Source organism: Larus michahellis, chromosome 9 (genome assembly GCF_964199755.1).
Source record: "Larus michahellis chromosome 9, bLarMic1.1, whole genome shotgun sequence".
NCBI lineage: Eukaryota > Metazoa > Chordata > Aves > Charadriiformes > Laridae > Larus > Larus michahellis.
This window is the reverse complement of record NC_133904.1, coordinates 48460390-48484302: the sequence shown is the minus strand read 5'-3', so window position 1 is coordinate 48484302 and position 23913 is coordinate 48460390. Positions and strand designations below refer to the sequence as shown.

The following is a 23913-nucleotide window of genomic DNA, read 5'->3' as shown; positions in this document are numbered from 1 at the left end:
ACTGCGCAGATGCAAAGCAGAGTAGAACGATGACGAGCAAGTGTTTGAAATCATCTTTTTCAACAGGAACGGTTAGTAACTTTGCTTTTACAGTCATTATTTCACCAGAGGTTTTTCCTTCCTTTAACGACATTTTTTCCTCACGAATTAAGCTATGGCTATTCTGTTTATCAGTCCAAGCTGTAAAAGGCATGACTCCTGACCGACACAGCTAAGCTGCCACAAACCTCTGCTGTTTGTGTAGTTACATCAATAAATGCAGAACCGTGGCTGTACGGTCAATTTTACTCACAAAAGTGATTTTACCAGAGCAGTGAGAAGTAACCATGTCACATTAGGTGTGCCCTCCCAGGAAAGCCCTTACTATTTAGGAACCCTTTGGGGAAGACATGCCATTAAAGCCAGCTATCTGGATTTCACAAGTGGTTGGGTCCTGCCAGGCTCCCATCCCATGTGAGACTAAAGAGACTGGATCTCGGGCATTTACTTCACATCTACTGACCTTGGCTATATTCAACAAGCTAGTGCAAAATCTAACCCGTATTTGATACCTAGAAAATAGCAATAAAGTTAATATAAGAGCTTTCTCACATAATAACGCATAAATACTAAGATGTGCAATCACCCAGTGGCCCGGAGGCTTTCATGAGAACACACACTATAAAACACTACTTTCATTAAACCTTATTCCCAGATGACCGCAAAGCATGCGGCTTCCGACCACGGCAAACAAGCTTAAGTTGTTTTAAATGCAAAACCAGGTGTATTTCTTCATTTTTTTGATATATAAAAAAGCTTTTGGAATAAGCCCATTTAAAATCTTTACAGTCCTCATTAGTGCATAAACACAGCAAAATAATTAAATAACTGAAACTAAAACAGGATGCACATACTTGCTCCCAGAAGGTTTTTTAAAAAGCTGAATTACCTAATTAAAAAAATCAATGGCTAATCACTCTGAAATACAACCTGCTGAAGTGCCTAGCCAACTTCTGACAGTCACTTCTGTTGGCGCAGGCACAATATTTCTTGAACTAGCTGAAAAATGAGAAGGAGCAAAAAAAAAAAATAAAGGAAATTGAAATCACAGGACAACGCACTGTCCTCTGTCACCAAATTTAATTAAATGTTAAAAAAAAAAATCATGTCAACTAGTCCTGAAATTTTGAAGGACATTATAACCAAAAACTCTAGAACATTTAGTTTGAGCCTCCTGCTAGATAATAATAAAATAAATTTGCACAAACACTTACATAAACTGTGTTGCCTATTCGTCATAATGTGGCACAAAGTTTTTATTTAACAGAATGTAAGATCTTGCTTGTGCATTTAATGAATTAGTTTTCATCCAAATAGAGCTTGATGCAGAAATGAAATAAAAATCACCAGCCTGTAAAAAAAGACATGTAAAATTGACCACTTTCTAACACAGAAATGCCTAGAAACTAAAAGGCCAAAGAGATGAGCACATATATGTACTACAGACATAGCCTTAGCTTTCTAGTTCAGAAAATCTACTGCAACTCAACATTTAGCAACATGCGGCAATTAAAACGTATCAGCAAGGACTGGCAATCCTCACATGAAAATAAAAACATTCAAAAGCAAAACAGGATTATAATGAATACTGCTATACATCACCATGATAATACTGTTGTTAATTCACTACCATCTGAAGTAAGTTTCCAGGAACACTGGGTAACACTGAGTACCTGGATATATTTTAATGCATCCAAATACAGGGGAAAAATATTTGCTCTGCATCAACTTCAACTCTCAGCCTCCCATCTTGCATAAATTTCAAAAGTAAAAACCCCCAAAATTTACTACTTCAGTCCTGCTCATCTCATCTACTAAATAATAGGAACTTGGCTATAGACTATGACAAAATTCTGCCTGTCAGGGACAGCTAATCAAGGCAGGTGACAACAAAAAGCTAGTCATAAACAGCGGTACTCTGGGGGCGGGGGGGAAGGAATAAAAAGAAAGGTTATTATCAAACAGAAATAATAGCTATCTGAGAGCTTTCATAAAAAGTTCATTCACTCAGTCTTTTGAGATACACTTCCTTCCCTCAACTTGAAAAATGCATATGAATTATTGAAAGCTGGACTCGTTCAGTTTGAGATATGTACTCAATTCTTTACTTGTAACAAAAAAAATCATTCACTGAAACACGTCACAGCCTTCCACTGCTGACAGAAAGAATCCCGCTTCCGATTTCCCTTCAGCAAAATTAGCTGTCAGCATGTTATCCTCTAGATGAACGTTTTTTAGCGCTTGCCCACAGAGAGAGGATGAAACGCTCGGACGCCGGGCACAGACAGAGCGGTCACCTAAACGCCACCCCGAGGGAGGGAGGGAGAGGCTCGGCCTTAAGTCGCCTGGGCCCAAACTTGCCCCAGGACTACCAGCCACGACCAGGCCGCTCTCCCGACCCGCTGCGCAGGGGCCACCAGGCCACGGCCCCCCAGGGCAAGGGGCTCCCCCGCCGGGGCGGCCTCCCGGGGGCGAGGCGGCCCCCCTGGCCCCTCCGCCGGGCCCCGAGCGCCGACAACTGGGCTGGGCAAGGCAAGGCCGAAACCGGCCGCCCTGGGCGAGCCGGCGGCGGCAGCCCCGCGGGGCCCGGCACCCCCTCCTCAGCCCCTCACAGCCCGCCCGCCCTCGGCCGGCGCCCCCCACGCACCTGGCCGCTCCCCGGGGCCGCGCGAGCCCGCGACCGCCCGCTCCCCGCAAGCCAGCCCTGCGCGCAGGCGGCGGCGGCCGCCGGAGGCCGCAGCAGGGCGAGGGCCAGCAGGCGTCGCTTGCAGGAGGCGGCCGCCGCCAGGCTCCGCGGAGCCCCCAGCGGCGCCATCTTGCGAGGGCCGGAGAGCAGAGGATTGTGGGGCGGCGGCGGGGCGGAGTCTCCCGGCCGCCCTGAGGAGAAGGCGGGGCGGGTCGCCATGGCGGCGGTCCTTACTGCCAGCCGGACGCCGCTGTGGCTGTCAGGCGAGAAGAGGGGCCCGAGCTGGCACACGTCCCGCCCGGGCAGGTCTCGGAGAGCCCGCAGAGCGGCTGCCCCGGTGGGGCGGCCCGCGGAGGCGTGAGTGGAAGGTGCGATCCGAAAATGGCGGGGCACCTCTCCACACACAGACAGCTCTGGATGCCACGGCCTTCCCGGGGCTAAACCGTGAGCTGCCTCGGAGGACTCCTTCGGCTAACACAGCTCAGCCGTGGCTCCTTTGAGATCAGAATAACGCAGCGAGAGCATGGTCTCTAATTAAACACCAATTTAGGAAGACAGAGAAGTGCCGTGGATTACATTTAAAATGGGCTATGTACTCTTATCTGATTGGCATGCAGAGTCGTTGAGGAAGCTGTAACTCTGCGTGGCATTTCTAATCACGTAAAGGTTTCTTCAGCGCTCCCAGAGCTTGATTCCTGATGCTCTTGCCATGAGGGAGGGTTGGAAGCTCATTTGCGGGGGCGACAGACAGACAGACACAGACAGAGGACAGTGGGCTTACAGCTGATTTTAATGAGGCAGGCTTTCTCCAGCCTGCGCGTTAATACGCGACTTTGCTTCTGACCAGGATTCACTTTAAATGACAGAGGCGACGTTTCTCTGTCACTAGTCTAATTCTTCATTATAATCGCATTTGTTAGCGCATGGCCTGAACAGTGCCGCCCAGTGGCATCATTCATAGAGTGAAACAGAAATTCTAGGCTTATGGCTTCCATACATCTGCTTCCTTCGGTATGTCTTTTTCTACCTGGAAGTTTGACCAGGAAAAATGGGATAAGTGTGACTCTGGCTGGGATATCCTGGACAGACAGGCTGGCCAGCACTGCGGCATCTATCGAGTGATTTCAACTGTTTCTGCAGTGTTTCCGCAGACAACGCTGAGATAGCCTTCATACGTACAGCGTATGTACGCAGATAGAGCACATTCGGGACCGATCTGACCGGCAGCACAGGCTCTCAGCTGTCCAGTGTTTCCACCGTATCCTGCTCTTTGGGCATACACTGCACGGAATATCCTGAAAAACCTGGTATTACTTATCTATGTATATACTTACAATATCAAATGGCTATGTGCCATTTGATGGAAAATTTTATAACTAATTTTAATATTCCATTCTCATTAATTGAAATCAGCTTTAGAATTTCCATTTTCTGTGCTAATGCCTATCATTTTATTTTTTCTACACTTTTAAGGCTAATAAGCTACTTAATATATTTGATATTAATACTTTCCCTGCAATTTTTGCCTTTACCTGCTGTTCCTTCTCTAATAACTTTCCAGTGCTGCTGGTTTTATTTCCTCCCCCTACTGTTTCAGTCTTTTTTCCAATCCTGATCTTCTCTTTCTCCTTTTGATACCAGTTTATTTACATGATACCAGATGATTTATACCTGTAGAAGGCACTGCACAAGCCTCAAGAGTGGCACGGGAAGAAAAAGAGGCCACATACCTGTAGCAGTCAGAAACATAACAACTCCTTCTCTCTAAGTGACCTAACCAGGAGAACAAAGCTCATGTTAAGGACACAGAAAGCTAATAGAGGAGTTTTATAAACTTACACTGTTTAAAGTAGCTTGCCATTAAAAAAAATATCTGTTTCTCTGCTGATTTAGTGTAGAAACAGAGGATCCCCTTGGAGACAGACAGAAATCAATGCATGCGCCAGAACTGTCAGTGAGAAAAGTTTACAGAAGCAGCTCAGCAAAAGAAATATAAGCCCCGGCACATGGAGGCGAAATAACACCTTATTTAAAGTTTATTAAAGGTTTTGAGTTCTTTCTCATTAAAGGTGTTTAATATGATTATAACATTGTAATGAACTTCACTTACAGTGACAAGTACTTATTTCTTCCAGCTGTAAAAAAGCGGAGTACAATTTCATAGAGACTATTTATAGAACTAAGATTTATAATTATTAAACATTCCCGTAAAATGGAAGGAATCAGCATTGAATGCCAGATAATCAGTATGCCAAGGAGAGACTGAAACCTGTATTTCGTATGGTAACGTTGACAATTCCAGTTACGGCAGGCATCTGACTAAATGAAAGCGCCCCCAGAGCTATAGAAATCAAAATGAATTCAGGAGTCAGGCTAGAGGATACAGAAAAGTGACAATACTCAATCATAATTTAGAATCAACAATATTGGAAGGGTATAAACACAAGAAGGGAATGCTCCACTAAAGTATATGAAGAAAGAGGGAAAATTAATGGGAAGAAATGAATGCAAAGAAATTAAAAATGTGAAAACAGGACAAGGTTGGGGGAGATAGAGCCCCTCGCTCAGAGATAGAAAATTAGTTTTGGCAAGTAGAATCTGTGCCAAAAGGCACAGGACTGATTTTGAGATAGGGACTGTTGTACTTATTTCTAGAAAAATATGAACTATTAATCCTCAGATCTTACATTTAAGAACAGAGCAGCTACACATACATCTGAAGTGCAGTGTGAATTATATTTTTGTAGTCAATTAAATAACTAGCATAAATGAGCTGTATTTGAAAATGTTTTATTAGGTTTCAAAAATGGCATTTTGATTTTTGTCTTAAAAAAACATATTTTTGTCGACCTTAACACTAAGCAAGATTTAGCCTATATTTTGTTATGGCAAACAGGTTACATATTGTATGAACATACTGTTAGCTCTTTTACAAATTATTTAAAATTTATCATGGTTAGTTCTATTAGGCATTACACAGAGCTACAAAACTATCTAAAATCCTAACTAGAGTGCCTCTAAAATCCTAACCAGAATGCCAGCCACTGAAAAAAGCTCTTTAACCTCTCACATTATAGCCACAAGCCACCCTAATTACCAGTGACTAATGTGTTGGAGTGTTTCCATTTTTATTGCTTCAGACACTTTAGAGAGGTGGATTTTAACACTGTGCTAATCATACATCTTTTGAAAAATTACACCCATTACAAGGTCTCCAGACCACCAAGGACAAAGTCCCCTGTGCCCGAGCAAAGTCACCCATTTTCCCTCTGGCCTTTGTTAGCAGGACAGGCACAGCACGGGCATCCCAGGAGACGCTTCCTTGGACCGCAGTGGCAGAGACATGTGGCACCAAAAACTCAGATGAGAGTAGCCTTCATACTTCATGTTTGCCGTGTCTTCCCGGAGACCCCCGAGAGCCCTGTCACGAAAGCTTTACTTCAAGTTCAGGTGGGTTTTATTTGGTTTGTTTGGGTTTTTTTCTTTTTTTTTTGGTGTTTTTTTCTCTTCTTTTTTCTTAAATGATCTACCGTGTATTTGGCTATTTCATCTCAGTCTGTTCTGGCGCTTTGCATTTTTGCCCAGTGTTCTATTGGTTGTAGAATACATGCTGTTACATTCGCATTGAGTCTTTCTAAGATTGGCCTTGCATTATTTTTATTCTGAACATTAGCCATCTGGCACAGTGTGCTGCAGTATTTAGTGCCACAAATAATAATGAAAAATATGGTAATATCTCATGATACTTTAACGTAAAAATATAAGACAGAGGGTATAAAGCTTTGGGCGTATAATCTCCAAGCTGCCAAAGCATGTTGTTCCCTCTGCCCTTGTTTTCCATAAACGATTCTTTGATTGGAGACAGCAGTGGTAATAAGAAAGTCATTGGTTAATGCACGTTAATGAAACTGCATTTCTTGTAGTTAATGAACTCCAGCTCTGAAGAACAAGGAGTAGGAAAACCGCCAAGATTTATACCTTCCTGTTCAGGTAGATGTGGGCACATCCGAGAGGGACGAGAAAAAGGTATTTGACTTCAGACATAGCGGAGAGGGCTCTGGCTTTTGCACATCGGACGAGCCCCATAGAAATGCCTGAACTTGAAACAAAACAGCCTTTTCCTTCTGTCTCCCCACATCAAAATAGGATGATGAGGCTGTTGCATATTCAGCAAAACTGTTGTTCTCGCTGTAGTTAAGTTGCATAATTAGATGGGGCTTAAATGAGACAAGAGCTAAGCTGTAGGGATGCTGTAGGCCGATGCAGAGGTGAATCGCAGGCGAACTCACAGAACTTCTGAGCTCTCGGTGCTTCAGGAAAATAGTTCCAGGATGGTTCGGTTCAAAGGAAGCGAGCGCTGTCACGAACGTGCATTTTAGAGAAACCTCTCGCTGGGAAGATGAATTTACGTATTTCTCTAAGGTTGGATTTATTTTTGAAGATTGGCCAAGCAGCAATTTGGATGGCGAGACCCATGTGGCCACGTTACGTCGCTGCCCTGTCTGCGTTAAAAACAACCATTTTCATCAGCCCTGCTCCCTGCAACCTCTGTTCGCTCCTGGAGCATCCTCTAGCCTTGAAGCAGGAGCGTAAAGCGTAAGGTGCCTCCAGCACAGGGAGCTTAATGTGTCCTAAAGAAATGAACTCGTTTATGAGAACACTAACGTAACAACTCCATCAGCAATGAACAGGACTTGACTTTCTTCTGTTTTCGTGCAGCCCAACCCAAACGGAGAGAGCAGCGTAAGATGAAAGATGGCAGTGCTAAACAAAGTGTGAGTTTCCACCTGTTAACCAAGAGTCCTCGGCAGCTCTTCTGACTCTGCCGTCTTCATCCCGGAGTCTCAGATGGCAGCCAGCTTGGCCAGAGCAGCAACTAGGTTTGGACTACGGGATATCCAGAAACATCTACTGCATCTCTGCGGTTCATTAGTCCAGCGCACAGAGCAGAGGTGTCCAACCTCATCTGGGTCACGAGATTTACTGCCCGCGAGCAGACCAAGTCTATAATGAATCCACAGCGGGGATGACTTTTTCCCGGCGAGTGCTGGACCAAGGGCCGATGCCTGAGCAGCCAATGAGGTGTGCACAGGCTGCGTGGGGCTGCCTGCGCGCGTGGCGAAGTTCTGTGCAGAAAGGCAGGAGCCCTCAACCAAGGGAGTCACCACCATCTAGAGAACACCATCCGTCCGTTCCAGTTCATATTCACCCCTCTGGCTGCGTCCCCTCCGTGGGCGAAAGGAGGTGGGAGTGCAGAAGGGGCTCTGGGACGCTGACGGCGATACGGCATTGGGAGTTTCAGCCTGGGGGCTCTCGAGAGCCCAAGGGCTCCACAGCTCTGCTGCTGCCATTGGTCGTGCTGCCTCAGAAGCTGCCGTTCAACGTTATCGTCCCTCTTGCCTTCGCCTCAGCTTTCTACTTGGACATATCCTGATCCTTTTGCCTTCTCCAGGTTTTGTTCTGACCTGTGCTCTGGCTCACTGCAAATACACCAGGCCATTCTTGAGCCTTTTCTGTTGTTGCTGGTTGGTTTTCTTCCCCCCTCCCCCTGCTGATCCAGTAGCCTCCCCCAAAGTGGCCAGGGTTGTTAGTCCTGCCAAGGAAACGAGAGAACACAGAGCCTTCTGTCCGCAGAGCATTCATCTTGGCCAAGGCACAAATGTAACCTTTCATTTCCTCCTGTTCAGAAGCCACCAATAATGAGGGGTTTGGCTGTGGAAACATGGTAAGACAAATGCACAATTGCAACAGCCTTGAACTTCTTCCGAGTGTTTGTGGAACATCACCCATCAGGTAAAGAGAGGTCTGGACTAAACAGCGTCTGTTTCTCCAGCTCCTCTTAGACAGCACACTGGAAGGGGGATGCAAAGAGACGGGAGTGTTGAGGGAGTCTTCCTGCAACCAGTGGACATAATGAAAGTCTATTTTTACTCTCCTGGTGCAGCTGGGCAAAAAGGTAAGAGTCCAAGCACTTTTCATTCATTGCAGAACGAAAGCAGGGATGCTAAAGAGAACTCAAAAATCCTTCAGTCTAGTTGATCTGGACAACTGATTGGATTTCCTAAAGAGATGAAAAGTGACCTAGAGTTCTCCATAAATACTGAGTAATTTACTGTTCTGACAATCCTTTGACCCCCCAAAAGCATGAGTTAAATCAGATGGTGTTAACTTTTAAAGCTGCTTTTCCAGGTGTTCCAGGAGCCGACAGGATTTTTCATGTTGAGAATAAAAGGATTGATAATTATTAAGCTCCATATTTAGGGTGGTGTTGGTCTCTAAGCATTTAAGAAATTGCAAGCCTAATCCTGAGGACCTTCCATAACTTAGCCTTGATGGAGTGTCCCGAGTAAGGGCCTTCAGCTTTGGATTTTGCTCTTCATGGAAGGTGTTACAGTGCAGGAGGAAACAGGTGCCTTTGTAATGGCAGTGGCGTTTCTTTCTCGAGCCAGTTTGTCATGGTGTGTATGTGACCTTTCAGTGTCCCACCGCAGCCCAGCATTGCCTGCTCTTGTGGGAGCCCTTTGCCAGCTGGAGCAGGCCTCTTTGTAGTGGTTGAGTTTGCTTCATTTGTCAGACTCTTTCTTGTGATAGTGAGGGATAGAAGAATCATTTTCGATTTAAACATGCCAAGATGCTGATGTGGCATATCTGTGGCCATGAGGACTGGGGCTATGTGCATAGCATATGGCTTTTAATTTGATGAAGAAAGCTTGCGCTACCTTTTTGGGAACGTTGCCATCATCTTAGCTTCCAGGTGCTTCATTTCCAAGGCAATAAAAGCAGAGTCCATTTACTAAAAACACAATGGAACATAAAATAACAACATACTGACAGAAAGCTGAGTGGATTTTGTCAGAAAGGCAAGGATTTATTTAAAAGGAAATGTTTTTTACAGAAAAAAGAAATACTTTTATAACCTTGATCAACTATTTCACCTAGATTTTCATTGTAACATACCTATGTTACACCTATGCAGTACAAACGTACATATGCAATGTATCAGTGTCTTCATTCACGTATCATGTCAATGTATTTCCTATGTATGCTAATATATACAAAACAATCCAGAGTCCTGAACACCTCCATCTGCTGACAAAATTTTTAAACCAAAAGAAATATTTTTTCAGCCACTGTGACCAAGCTTTGCAGGAGCAAAATTTGAGTGTCAACATCCAAAACTTGAGTTTCAACTATATGGCCAAATCCAAAGTCCAGCAAAGACAATCTGACTCATTTACTTACTGGCTGGGTGCATCAGTCTCTTCGATCAAAGTTTTATCAGCACATGCCTTGATTGATTTTTCTTGCAGGAGTAAATCTGATGGTCCATGAGTACAATTACTCATATAGCGAGAGTCTTAGAAGGAGGATATATACATTATAAAAATCCAGTTGACTAGCAGTTTAGAGAGAAATTAATTTCAAATTCTGTATTAGAAATGTGACCTTTACTTGCTCTGCTAACAAGCACCATAGACAAAGGATGGTTTAAGCCTTAAAATATTTATTTGAAAAAGTCTGTAGTGTGTAAACGTTTCCATTTCCCAATCTAATCCTTAGAGTGAAATATTCGTATCTGAACGGTATTCACCTCTTCAGCTAAGTAGATCAGTCATGATGTAAAAGGCATCCTGCAGCTCTTTTTCACGCATGCTGGGTTTGAGATTTGTAGGTCTGGAGTACTAAATTCAGAGCTATTTCTATTGGCAGTGTTGCACAAACTGAACAAAGCGAAAGAGTGCAAGAGCACTTCTCTGGCTTTTGATGTTTCTATATTCCACTCCTGGGATATCTGAAAGCTTATCTGATTCAGGTTATTCCTTATCAAACTGCAAGTGAGGAGGTTTGTTACAGAACCACACCTGGTCAAGTTTTCTTCAAAAAACTCTTTATAGAGCTCTGTCACTTTTGTTTCCATGTACTTGTTGAGCATGGAGTTTGAGAGAGGCTCCTCACAGAGCATGATACTCCTTTCTCCAGCTTCATCTCCAGACAGGGACTTTATACTTGACTTTTTGGGATGCTCACAAAGAAGGGACTGACCCAGAGGAATATCTACAGACAGTAAAACAGGGCCATCAAGAAGCTCATCACAGACGTGGTCCAAAACACAACCTGAATCACACATATGGTCCCCCACACGGTCTCCCCCAATATGTAAGTCAGGATAGTTTTGATAAATGCTGTTGCATGACCAGGATCTATACAAATCCATCTGTTCGGTATTTTGTTCTCTTTTGGGGATATGTAAAGCTGGTGATACGGTTCCTTTAACAAACGTTTTCTGATCTTTTGCAGGTACCTCTTTTACAGCTCTCCATTGAGGACTGCTCCTGTGTTCCTTTTTCCTACTTTTAGCAGAGATCTCATCCTGCTTCACATTTTCATCAGCAAAGCCTTTAATTTTTGGGTTGTCTACGAGTTTCTGTCTCCAGATTCCCTCTTTATCCTTTTTGGATGCATGAGATTTGTGAGGCTTATCTTGATGACAGCTTTCTTTATATATGAGACTAGTTAAGATGCCTTCTGCCAACATGACGACAAGTGTGAGTAATAGTCTAATCACCAGAGTTCCATGTAGTCCTGTGAGTGAAAGAAAGACAGGCAGAAGACCTCAAACTTATTTGGACAAAGAATAATAATAATAATAATAATAAAAAAAGAACAAAGAACAATGCACTTTTCATGAAGACTGTGATTTTTTCTTTTTCTCTAGAATATTTATTTTTAGTAAACAGTAAGCTGCATGCTTTTCTACAATTTTAACCTCTATACGATGTCAACAAAAGTCATTCTGAAGATATAGGAAGGGCATTAACCAGGGTCTTCACCTGTAATATCACTTCTGTTCCTAGGTATCTCTTCCGCGTTGTGGCTAGTTAAGATAGATCATACTTAAGAACTAGAGAAATCATCAAAATTATTTTACTTGACTATTATCACTACCATCAGTTGCAAATCAGCTTTTTCCATTGAAAGACATCAATTTCTAACAGCTAAAGAGGTGATGTAGGAAGGAAATCAAGATCAAATTCAGACATAGAGGTTGCTACTGAATTGGCCTGAGCCCTCCTGCGAGGTGCCAAGGAGCTTCAAAAGATGCTGCTGGTTCTTTGGGACTGCATCCAAAATGCAGTTCACATATGCAAATGCTTTTAGAGTCCCTCTTAATGATGATTTTAAAAGATATAAATAGTTAATTTGCCTTCCCCAATAGTGAAGTGATGAGTAGTTTGTGTGTCTATAGGCTCCATGGTTTTACTAAATGCACATGAATAATGAAAAGCTAGCAATATGTCTCAAAATAATCTACTACGTTTAACGATTCTCTCTCATTCTTTTTCAATTCACCTACTGTTAAAATCAAGGGGCATCTTTCCATTTAGAGCCGAGTCTGACCTAAACTCACTAAGGAAAAGATCATCACCACTCCTCTTACGGAGGAATGGGAAAGATGAACACAAGAAAATCTCTCTGTTCTTCAAATGTCTTTTTAATCTCTGCATAATTCAAGTACCTTCACGCACCTCTAGTGTGCTTACGGTTTGAAACAGGGGGAGAGGCAGGGGTGAGGCTGTTACGCTGGAGAGTACACAGTAAACCTCCCAAAGAACACGACATACTGGCATGCAGTTTGAAATACACCAAAAACTCTACTTAGATCGTGGATGATTAAGGCTCAATGGTTAATTGCTGGCAATTTACATCCGTAGTCCTGCCATGCAAGGCACTAGATAGCTCTCTACACAAACGAAACCTCTGCAAATTTAATATGATATTTGATATATAACCGGAAAGATCCTCCTCACACTACTCATTTGCTTCTAACTATCAGCAACCAAACCATATACTCTGGCTTATTTGTTCTGCAATGAAACTTAATACACTGGCTCACTTTTTAATCCCAGTACTCCTTCCAGAAAGCTATTCTAGAACTCCAGCTACTTGAGAGATGGAAACATTTGACTTCCCTCCTAAGTTTACACATAGCCACAGTAAAACTGTTTGTTTGCTTCTTGCTTTTTCAGGGTTCTTTTTTAGCTTAAATTCCCTCCCTGAAGCTCAAGGTAACACTGGAATTGTGATATGCCTGCAAGTGAGACCGAAGCAGAGAAGAAAGGCAGCACACCACGCCTTCTCCTGGTTGTATCAGCGGAACTGTTTTACTTTATCTACAGAATCACTTACATATGCAAAAAAGCAGGACAACATTTCCTTACACACTTAAGGGACTTAGGAAACCAAGTGCCATTTTGAAGAGAGACGAGTACTTGGCAGTCTAAGTCTCGCTGAACATCAACAGAATTTGGAATGCTGCATGCTCATTTCCTTCTGAAAAACAGGCCACAGGTACCCAGATCCTTACACGCTAAAGAATTGTACTGCATTGCTTTGAAAATGCTCATAGTGATAATCTAAGGGTTAAAATATAGTAATCTTAGCAAAACTCCCTCTTTCAAATAAAGTTAAGTGGTGCCCGCATTCTGGAACAAAGCATAAGAAAAAAAAAAGGCATAAAACGCCTAAACTCACCAATCCCAGTAGGGTCAGAGAGGCAGATATCACACAGCCCCAAACTCTCTTACTCCAGCCGCTATAAGAGAACAGATCCTTACATACTATTTCTTCACTGCTGTCCGTGTGGAAAAAAATCTGACACAGCCGTGATTTAGTTCCTCATTTTTTTCCTTTTAAAGCAGAAGTGATTCCACTGGAAAAGTGTGTGGTTTTTGAATACAAAGTGACAGCAGATCTAAAAAGAGGATGTTAAAAAAACCCTATTAATAGAGATGTTTCTGAGTGTGGTGCAATGCTGATGAGTTGCTAACTGCCGTAGTCCGTCATTTAAAAAACCAACAAAGACTGGGTGCCTGAACTTCACCAGACTGTTCAAAACTGAAACTGAATTCCACCAAACACTTCCATCTACAGACTTCGGTTTTGTTCTATCACCCACCTGACTTACAGAGGCGATGTCAGTTACACCATTTCCCCTTTTGAAACAAACAGCTAAATGTATAGTCTTGTGACTTTTCTGGGGATGGGGAAGAAGTTGACAACTTCATTTCATCGAGATTTTGATGAGATCTCATTTGGCTATAAAAACGCAAATGTTGAGAATCTGCTCTCTGAAAGCAGTAGCCAGCAGACAGCTGGGGACAGTCTCGTTGCCCACTGACCAAAGCCACTTTCTCTGGGCTCAGAAGTTACCTCGGTCTCAATGGCACGCACGAGGTGTCCCCGCGGTGTTTTTAGCGTGTCCTTCTCACAGAGGCTGAAGCCAAGCTTGTGCGCGGAGCCACGCCGCTCCCCCAGCACTAGATCCAGTCCGTAGATAATCTGAAGAGCTTTCCGTCAATTCCTTTTCTAAATTTCCTTTTTCTCAGAAGATTAAAAAAAAAAAATCAGAAGGTGAATGTCATCCATGTACCAGGAAAAAGCTCTTAAATAGACACTACTTTAGAGCAAGACACAAATGTAAAATCAAACTAGACTGTAAAGATAACATTACAGCAACATATTGATTGCAACCCATCATTCCACATGTTTTGGCAGCAAAATAATGATGTGGCTTATAAGTGAATTAACGTACAGTTTGAAGGAACTACAACCATACAGGTCCAGTGGAGTCTCTTTAATATTCCTCCTCTTCTCTCCCTATCACTTAGATTTCACAGAAGATTTCAGTTTTTATGGAGGCAGAATGAAAGGTATTTTTATTCCCACTGAATTTCTATAAAACTCACTTCACATTTAAAGGCTGTTTAAAATTACTTTATTTTTAACCACCTTACATGACTAATTTCTGCCAGGGTAGCTGTGGTTGTGACTTCAACAGAGCACTCCTGGTCTCGGAGGGGACCAAACCTCACAGGAAACAGCGGTTCAAATTCCACGGAGTTCAACCCGTCGCTCCTTCACCCAGCTTAGAATTAGTGCCAGCTGCAGCCCTGGGCTTTGCGCGTGAGTTTTGACAAAAGTACAACAAAAGTTACAAAAGTAATGGAGAGTGGGAAAGGGAGAAATCAAGTTAGGTAATTAGTCTTGATTTTCATTTCAGCTGTACTCAGGTGTCAAACACATAATTATCCAAGGAAATGAATATATTTCTACCAGTAAGATCTCACAAAAAAAACCCCAAACCCAACCCCAATCCTTATATTTGCAAAAATAAAATCAGAACGAGATAGAACCAAAGTTATTTCAGAAGCTGAGAACAGACTGCAGTTAGAAAAGAGTCAGCAAGACAAGTACGTCTGGATCCCGAGGCTAAACTTAAAGAAGAATGTATAAAGAAAGAAAAAGAAATCCGAGTACACCATTCATATATGGAAAAAATAAATAATGCGGTGCTGTAAATTACCATACACAATTACCGTGTTAAATGAACTATAGTAGCAAGTAAACAAAGTCCCTTATTTCAGCCCAGACTACATATTTTATGGGCGTATAAAGGTGAACTAGAAGCTGACCACGTGAACGGGTGGGGTTTTTTCAAGCACAGCTGTTGCAATCCTTTTGCTTTCCGTTTCGGCCAGCAGGACTTCGTTTGAACATCCCCAACTTCCCGAAGTTTGCAAATACCTTCTTGCACAACGGCTCCTCATTTACCCGGACACAAGCGCCAGCTCTTTGGCGACGCCTCTCCACACCCGTTTGAGAACGTTCGGCCCCGAACCCGCGTCTCTCCGCTGCCACCTCCCGGCTCCAGCGCGGCCCGCACCGGCCCCGGCGCACCCCCGCAGCGGCCTTTCCGCAGCTGAGGGGCGCTCGCGGACCGGCGATGCCAAAAGCATTTTTTTTTTTTTTTTAAACATAAAGAAACCAAATTTGACCGCGCAGCGGCGGCCGAGAGACGCGGGGAGGCCACGGGGGAGCGAAGGCGGCCGGAGAGGCCGGGTGAGGGGAGAGCTCGTCCCGCGGCCCGCGCACGCACCGGCGCTGAGGGGGGCGAGGGCCGAGCCCGGGGGGAGGCTGCGGAGAGGACCGGGAGGGCTGCGGTTCGTGGCGGTGGGGCCGTTTGCTGGGGCGATGGCCTGCAGCCGAAGGTGCGCGGGGCCACCGGCCCGCCTCAGGCCGGGCAGGGCCGCCCGAACCCGGCATGGCCGCCCCGGCCCCGCGGCGCCTGAGGCCGCCGAGCCCGACACCGGAGGGGGCGGGTATTCCCGCTGACTGACAAGAGGAAGGGCCAATCAGGAAGGCGGTGCGCTGTCCGTGGCGGTCGGTTGCCGCAGCAACGGCAGGAGGCGGCGGCCGGTGCGAGGCCCTGGGCGCCATGAGGGTCTGTCACGGCCGGGCCCGCACCGGTGAGCGGGGTCCGGGCGAGCCCCGGCCCGGGCGGCGGCCCCCCGCTCTCCCAGTGAGGCGGAGGAGGCCGCAGGCGCTCGGGGTTGTCGGTCAGCGAGGGCCGGAGGAGGCGGGCGGCCCCGGGCGGGTGCGGCGGACGGAGGGCAGGGCCGCCCGCCTGCGCCCCGCGGCCGGGCCCATCCCGCCCCGGCCCGTCCCTACGCGGGGCTTCAGCCGGGGGAAGCGGGGCGGGACCGCGCTGGGTGTGTGCGGTTCCCGGGTTCCCCCTGCGCGGGCTCGGCGTTAGCGCTTCACCAGCGGGGATTTAACGCCGCCTGCGTGTTCGGGAGCGTGGATCCCATCACGCTCGGCTGCGTGAACAAAACCGCTTGCCCGCCGTGCTGGGAGAGGGCTCCGATAGGAACCGACGCCCGATGGGAATTACGCTGCAGTTCACAGGTTATTAATGATGTTGCTCGTTTCCTTTTTTTTTTTTTTTTTTTTTTTAAGGATTTTGAGACGTTACACGAAGCAACTGGGAACGAAGATGTCTCCGAGTTCCTGAAGGTGTCTTCAACTGACAAACCTGTGAGAGCAGGAATTACCATAGAAAGGACCAGTTTTGGCGCTTGATAGTTCACGAACGCGACATACTACGCGGCTGTATTTTGCATACTGGGAACACTCGGCGCTCGCCTCCTGTCAGCACCGCAGCCAGCCATTTCCACTGGATCATCTTCACTTCTAGAATCCCTTTGCCTTTCCCAAAGTTCCTCCAAAAGTTTACCAATACAGTTCAAAATTGTTAACAATAAAGTTTTCAGTCTAAAATATTCTACTAAGATTACACGATATGGACAAATCACAGAATACTGCCGTGGGAAACTCCCGTTTCTCATGTTAAAAAAAAAAAGGGGGGAAAAAGAGAAAACCGAGACACAACAGATCTTTATATGCAATATACGTGTGTAAATATATATATACGCACACATACAGTCTCTTAGCAGTAATTAAGCTGCCCAGGAGACACTCATTTACTCACCTGCTGCTGCTGACTGCAACTGTACCTCACGTTAACCCTTTCTGGGCTGCGTCTCTGTGCCGTGAACCTGCGCTGCCTCTGAAGAAAGTCTCTCCAAGGAGCGATCAGCGGGCACCTGGCGCCACTGTGCACACCTCAGATTGGTGTTGCAAGACATTTCTGGTTATTTGAAATAGGGGCAACGCGAGCTGAACGACATCAGACTTCACAGAATTCACCACCACATACAGGCTAAGAATATTAAACAAGAAATGAATAAAATCCCACATTAATTGGTAGAAAATTTATTATTACAGCACACACGGTTGTAACCTGGAACAGCAAGTTAGGTAAACGTTATAAGCACACATGCAGTTTGTTTTTTCAAAAGATTTTTGAAAACAATTTGTATTGAGCTTTTACTTTAATAACTATTCGGGCTTTTAAGACTTTTTATAAACAGACAAAACCAGAGATTTTTCTGGGTTATAGAAGTGAAGTGTACGCACAGGGAAAGTAAATGGGATTCATTGTAATTTAGAAATGGCATCAGCAGCCCTTTTATCTTACGTTGTGGACCATTTTTTAAGACACTAAAAAGAGCAAGTAAGTGAGAGACAAGGAATAATCACCATGAAAAGCCATCAGCGTAACTGGCTGGTTTTAGTTGTGCTTTCGTTGTTGAGACAGAAAAAGGTTGATCTATAAATGGCAAGCAAGCAGCCCCCTCGCAAACCACTCCTGAAAGAACTCGGTTACTGGTTTCCTTCACAGCACATGAACCGCAGCCTGGGATTTGGGCAACTCCTGGCGCAGTTTCGGGGCTGAGGATGCATCTTCTGCAGCTCTACAGAAGATCTTCGAGGCAGCGCCAAACTTCAGCGCGTAAAGCTTAAAAGAATGTACCAAGCACACAGAGAAGGCAAAAGTGAATAGTTTTAGTTTAAAAATTTATCCTACACCGCCCTCTGGCAACACAAATATTAAATTACATAGTTCCCCTGCTGTGAGCAGCATAAAGCTAATTAATTACACATTGCGAAAAAAGCAACGGAGACTGTTTGGCAAGCGCTGCAGGCACGGGGGGAAGCTGATATGCCCCGTCCGCTTTCCATTTGTAGCTGCCTTGGGGAAGGAGTGGGAAAGCAGGTTAATTAGGAAGTGTACTCATTCAGTGCTCTCCTAAACACCCCCCCCAAAACCTCCCCAGACTATTTTGTGTAGGTGTATCCTAAGTAATTCAAACCCATTAATTGCAACAGGTGAGAGACCCAACCCAACAGACTTAACGGGCAGCAGTGGTTTGCTTTGTTGTACAGATTCCGTACTTTTAAAATAAAGCAGTGTTTTCATTTGGAAACCACTTCTTGCAATTTATGGGACCATTTCAAACGGTGAAAAAAAAACCATGCAAAGAAGTCAGTCGTGTGAGAAAGCATTCTAAACCAGCTTTATTGGAATGGTACAGGAATGGTTAATATACAGGTTAAATCCTCAACGCCTGCCTTCTACATAGGGAAAAAATAATACAGAAACGAACAAATTCAGTTCTTGTGCCCATCATTGACCTACCACAGGTATGGGAAACAGAAAAATAGCACACAGGCGACACATTCCTAGCACTCCTAAATTCATGCAAGATATCTGCACCAAAATGAATGCAAGTTTTCCACACAGTCGCACAAGAGAGAGAGGTTTTGGGTATGTTTCAGTTTGTGTTGGTGCTTTGTTCCCCGGACAAAGAAATAACTCAGTAATTCTCAACAGAGCTCGCCTAGGAATGCTGATACAGTTTGAACGCTACCATATGGCAAGGGCGGGGGACAAGACGAGGGAAGTGACTTTGCTTTCTTAAACTTGGCCAATTTTTTTGACCATCAGAAACGGAGATTGACCTCGTTCCAGAATGTTTTGGGTCGCTGAACTGACAGAATTTGGCAGCGACTTTCAATTACAGCTTCTCCAAAATAATGACTGTAATTTACGAAACTTACACCATACTTTCCTTACGCAGGAAACGGCGCAAACTGGCACAAATGTAGTGACTTGTGTGTCAAATTCCACTTTCTTCACAAGACTGCACTGGTATTCTTATATAGTTTCTCAAAAACTTCACCACTAGGCACAAAGATTATGCCAATATTAAGAAAGAAAAATCACCTCGGTTCAGAAAGAGAAAATCATAGCGAACAACGAAAGTCGGACACTGGATTTAAAACGTAACCTAACTTCCATCCCCAAAAGATCTTAAAAATAAATTTCAGCAAAGTTCAGTAATTACTGGTAAAGCTTGTTAATGAAAAAGCACAATTGCGTGTGTTAATGTTGAAGGTAAGGCGACATTGGTCGATCCCTGTGCCTTCTGATACTGCGCTTGCTCGTGTAAGGACAAGCTTCAAACTGACTCCCAGGCTCCCAAATCAGAAAAAAAATAAAATATGAATTAAATGTCATTTTAACTAACTTGGCTCCATGCTGGATCCTGCTCGCTTGGTGGAAGCTTCCTCACGAGCTCCCTCCCAGCGCAGCAGGTACCCCCCGCACTTCTCTTTTAACTAATGTTGAGAAAACCGCTGGCTGCAGTGGGCGGAACACAAGCCCCAAGAAAAGCTGGCGAGGGAAGTATTTAATTGCCGCCCTTTAGAACATCTTTGTAAACCTAAGTTTTGACTTTTATCCTGTTCCTAATTTCAGACTTGGAAACTATGAACTGTAATCCGTTTCAGAAAGTATTTTAAAAGCACCGCACATGTTTTACAGCATCAGCATAAAATAACCGCGTGGCGATGGTGAGCTGCAGCCTTTTGCAGATCTGCAGCACCGGCTTCTCTGTCTCCATAAAGCAAAGAAAATCAACACGTGCCTGTGCAGAGCTGTTAGAATGATCCTCTAACTACAGCAAGGACTAATTATCTTTCTTACTGTCTTTTTTTTTTTGCTTTTGGGGAATAAGTACATTACGTGGTGCAAAATGCATTTTAAATTACCCACACACTTTTTAAACCTGTTTCTTATCCTTCAGGGCACTTGTAATTATTTGTGGTTTTGCAGAATAAGGCCAAGAAATGCAGACCTTCTCGTGAGCGCTGGGAGAACAGACGGGTTAATATTGCACGTGGTAAACTCACTAATACAAGACACTTTAATAGGTTTGCAATTCCTGTAATAGCGTCATGATATGGCAAAAACAATGGAAAAAAAAGTCTTTTAACCTTAAAAAAAAGCCTTGCGAAAAAAGTCTTCCTTAATTACAATAGTTCTTGCTATTCCAACATTTATTTCCTCATTTGAAAAAATACTATATGAATCTAATGACTACTCGAACATGCAGTAAGATGCCTAATGCTATAAGCAGTGTGAACCGGCATTTTTGTAGAGAAATACATTAAAGGCTTTCACCCTTACACAGGTAAGGAAATGCCATTTCTGGCCGTTTTGGCTTATTTGCAACATTGCCTGGGAATTAGCGCATACTTCACCGAGCTGCAGCGACTCTTGCACGCAGGGATGGAATCGACTCACGCTTAGGCAGCTGCGGGATGAACTTGCCAATGGAAAGGCTGTCCATTGCCCAAATCCCTTTTTTCTTTGTCAAAAGAGCCCACGCGGATCACTTAAATGAGAAATACATGGCATTATTTTTTTTTTTCCATCATCTGTACAGTGTGTTACAATACAAATCTTAAATATTCATTCTACAAAAGAACAAACACAACTTTCAAAAGTGACTACAATGCCTATACTACACAATACCACCTACAATTTCATCTGAAACCAGAAAAGACACTGAAAAATTACTGTGGAATTCAGTAACGTTTTTGAGGCAACTCAGGCACTAAAGTTAGTATCTGACAAGGTTTTAGATGCTGTTTTCCGTATTTTAAATAGTTGGATCTCTAGGTATAACCCCATCTGTATTATTAGTACTAAAATAGTTTCTTTAAGTTTACACAAAATGGGCGAATTGCCAAGACAGTTTAAACTACGTGAAAATCATTCCTGTCTAATTGCTTCAGTTTCCTATGGTTCCAACTTGGTAATAAAACACTCCGTGCTCTCTACCGTCACGTTCACGTTTTCATCTTGTCTTCAGATTTGTATTATGTACGGTGAATGCTGCAAGCACCAATCAAACGTTAGAAATCACATCTACATTTCTTGAAGCAGAGACAATTGTACTATTTTATAAAAAGCTGTGGAAATTCCCTTTACAGAACATTTAAGGCAGTTGAAATTCACGCTTGCTGCTTTGCCAGTGCTTCAGCTTCCTGAAAAAGCAGAACAGAATTACACATATTAGTATTTTATGAAAGGTGCTGACGTACACAGACCTGTGTTAGGCACCAACGTGCGACAGAACAAGAATTGCAGCAATACGTGGTAAAGAACTGAGCAGCACCGAACCCAACTCAAGGCAAGTCACCGCTGCCTACTATGGCATTATAAAACGAGTCCCATACGGTGCTGGCTTTAACCCCCATTCTGAGCTAGCTCAAGTAGGACCTGCAGGAGTATTCCAACCTCTGCCCACAGCCAGTTTTGACCATAGAAGTTTAAAACAAAAAAAGATGAGATATAACGAGTTACCCCTCATTTCATGTTAGGACGGAAGAATTATTTAGAGATCAAAGATTTGAAGAACTACGGTTAAATGGAAAAGGAATTCTGAATTAGTGAAAGTCTCCATATCAAAATAATAAAAAAAAAGAGGTCACAGCAGAGACTCGATTTCCTTTCTGAACTAAACCCTACCGAACGACCAAAGGCCAGCATTTAGCTCTTCCCTTCTAGAAGGGTGCTCGGAGCAGCCTGCGAGTCCTCAGTCGGAGCTCGGGGCTGCTCCAGCATTCGACCCATACGTGGCTCCGTCCCAGGGCTGGCAGCGGGTCAGTCCTGGCACTGGTGCTGCTGAGTAATCCCAGCTCCCTGCTGGGGGGAAGCCAGCGGGAACGTCCTCCTCGGGAACCGCTCCTGCCTACCACCATCTCTCCAAGCCTGGGGCTGCCAACCCACAGCTCTTCAAGGGACCTGGACAGACCTGGTGCCCTCTGGCTACATGAAAACATTCCTATGGAGGAACAGTTCAGCAGACATACCAGTTACCCTCTAATTCTCAGTACGTTTCAGAAGGAACATTAAAAAACAATCGCCTGCATTTTTCAGTCTTTGTAAGGTGGTCACAAATGGGAACAGAATGACAGCAGAAGAAATGCAACAGGAATTTTTCTCTGAAGATGGTTTCTACAAGTGTACTTTTGGTTGAAGGTTAATTTAATTACCTGTTAGCGGCAACATGGCCTACAAAAAGATGAACAGTCACAGTGCTCTTGCTGCGGCACTTCAGGGTGGTCAGCATGGTTTAGTTTGAAGGAAAAAGTCTGACATCTGCTAAATGCAACTTTTATGTAATGGAGTTGTTTGCTTTGGTGACTGTGTAGAAATACTGACGATAACAGACTCAACAACATCATTGTTAACATGAGCCAGTATGCTAAACGAATGAAAAACAAGACAAGGAAGGACTAAGAAGGGAATTTCTGAGAAGCCTGTAAGACTTGTATAAGAGAGGGGACGCGGTGGGTGACCCCGGCCTGCAGGGCAGGAAGTACCACGCATATCTCCATTATCTTAGACGTGGTGGATCACTCTGGTTTTCCTGGCTGTCTGCCCGAGCGTGTCACGTTGTGCTGCCTTTTAACTTAGGGGCGTGGGAACAGCCTTGCTGGGACGCTGGCTCAGGTCTTGCCGCGCTCCCGGGCTGCGCTCCGCTCCTCTGGCCGCACGGCGCAGGGTCACAGAGCAGAGCCGGGACGTCACCGTGAGCTCACGCGGCTTGTGAGAGGGCATCCTATCAGTTCATGGCAGAAAAGGCAGGTGAAAAATGAAGGAAAGATTAAAAAGGACTACAATGCTTGGAAAAAAAAAAGGATGTTTGATATTCTCTAAAAGACAAGTGGTTCTTTGAATGGTAAGAAAGAGGAGACGGTTCCCTTGGCTTTGTAACAACTCCATTAACCAGTCACGGCCACTACAGAAGTGACATCTAGCTTTTTGGGGGTTTTTGCCAAAAAATGCAGGACAAAGTACTTATCTTCAAAACAGGCAGTGGTAAGCTGGAGAGGCACTTCCCTTATCTGCAGGAAAGGGGGTACAAATGACTCAGAGAACATGCTGATCTATTTGTCTTGAAGGTCAAACTCCATTTCCTTTGGCGTGGTCCTGCAAGTTACCTGGGAAAGGCTCAGCTTTTCAGATTTGACGCTATCCCTCTTCCATACTGTTCCTTATTTCTCCCTCGAGACCTCTCACTGAGCATGTTGTCAGTCCTTAATTAACCACAGCCTGTAACTCGCAAAATTCGCTCCCTTTAAAACCCACCCCTATTGCCTGAAGTAGGGCTATTTAAGATAAATTGAACGCCGACCTTTCCCAGGGTTTGTAGGTCCAATTGCACTCTCAGTGCCCAAAGCACAAATCGAACCACCAGGGCTCAGTAAAGAGTTACTTCCATTTCCTACGCTCACTTCTAAGCCCTTCTTCTTTAGCATTAATATTGGACTTTTGTGTTTGGAGTCAACTAACTTCCAAATCTCACATGATGACGTTTAATGGGGGTTTGCTGTCAAGGTCCTCTCTTGCAATCACACACAGGGTGATCACAGACTCCTTCCATTTTATGTAGCGACATAAAAAGCTGCAATGTCATTAACTACAGTGTTATATCCAAGCTGCATGCAGCTATGCTGTAAATGCCAATTTCAGCATCTACAAATCAGTTTCTTCTCTTCAGCAGCGGGCAATCAGCTTGATTTGACATCATGTAATTGTGGGACGGATACCAAAAGTCAGACCAACAGCAGAATACACTGGGTACAAGGTC

General features: G+C 44.3%; 3 protein-coding genes and 2 long non-coding RNA genes across 14 annotated transcripts in view; 2 read left to right on the top strand and 3 right to left on the bottom strand.

The window, feature by feature from the left end:
* Window positions 1-2944, bottom strand: part of ABCB7 (ATP binding cassette subfamily B member 7) — a 41002-nt gene extending 38058 nt beyond the window's left edge. Inside the window, exons 1-2 of one of the 2 annotated variants that reach the window (XM_074601878.1) lie at window positions 2687-2849; window positions 1254-1390 (exon numbers count right to left, since the gene is read on the bottom strand). Coding sequence is in view for 1 of the 2 variants with exons in the window: in XM_074601877.1 (XP_074457978.1) it covers window positions 2687-2944 (258 nt within the window). In the remaining variant the exon portion in view is untranslated. Of the gene's footprint in view, window positions 1-1253; window positions 1391-2686 lie in introns of both variants that reach the window. The other variant, XM_074601877.1, reaches the window with a different exon arrangement.
* A 970-nt stretch (window positions 2945-3914) lies between these two features.
* Window positions 3915-11148, top strand: LOC141748305 (uncharacterized). Its single transcript, XR_012588965.1, has 4 exons — window positions 3915-4032; window positions 6009-6175; window positions 8559-8681; window positions 11024-11148. It is a non-coding gene; the product is annotated as an uncharacterized LOC141748305 (long non-coding RNA).
* LOC141748302 (TLR adapter interacting with SLC15A4 on the lysosome-like) lies at window positions 8480-15785 on the bottom strand. 9 transcript variants are annotated; one of them, XR_012588963.1, is made up of 5 exons: window positions 14521-15785; window positions 13683-14107; window positions 13259-13478; window positions 9968-11308; window positions 8480-9518 (listed from the first exon to the last, which is right to left on the bottom strand). XR_012588963.1 is itself a non-coding variant. In XM_074600122.1 (5 exons), the coding sequence occupies exon 5, from the start codon at window positions 11259-11261 to the stop codon at window positions 10338-10340; it is 924 nt and encodes a 307-aa protein (XP_074456223.1). In that variant the 5' UTR covers window positions 11262-11308; window positions 12914-13057; window positions 13259-13478; window positions 13683-14107; window positions 14521-15785; the 3' UTR covers window positions 9569-10337. The 9 variants fall into 9 exon arrangements, 8 of the variants coding, with proteins under 8 accessions (XP_074456223.1, XP_074456221.1, XP_074456222.1 ...); XM_074600122.1 differs by lacking the exon at window positions 8480-9518 and adding an exon at window positions 12914-13057 and having other exon boundaries at window positions 9569-11308; XM_074600120.1 differs by lacking the exon at window positions 8480-9518 and having other exon boundaries at window positions 9569-11308; window positions 13683-13822; window positions 13937-14107.
* Window positions 15431-16843, top strand: LOC141748304 (uncharacterized). Its single transcript, XR_012588964.1, has 2 exons — window positions 15431-15625; window positions 16523-16843. It is a non-coding gene; the product is annotated as an uncharacterized LOC141748304 (long non-coding RNA).
* A 1616-nt stretch (window positions 16844-18459) lies between these two features.
* The window catches only part of SH3BGRL (SH3 domain binding glutamate rich protein like), a 38572-nt gene continuing 33118 nt past the window's right edge, over window positions 18460-23913 (bottom strand). Inside the window, exon 4 of the mRNA XM_074600125.1 lies at window positions 18460-21301. Coding sequence (XP_074456226.1) covers window positions 21269-21301 — 33 coding nt within the window. The 3' untranslated portion in view covers window positions 18460-21268. The remainder of the gene's footprint in view (window positions 21302-23913) is intronic.

Excerpts from the sequence above, each read along its gene's own strand:
- LOC141748302 (XM_074600115.1), bottom strand. The coding sequence starts at position 11,261 with ATGTTGGCAGAAGGCATCTTAACTAGTCTCATATATAAAGAAAGCTGT.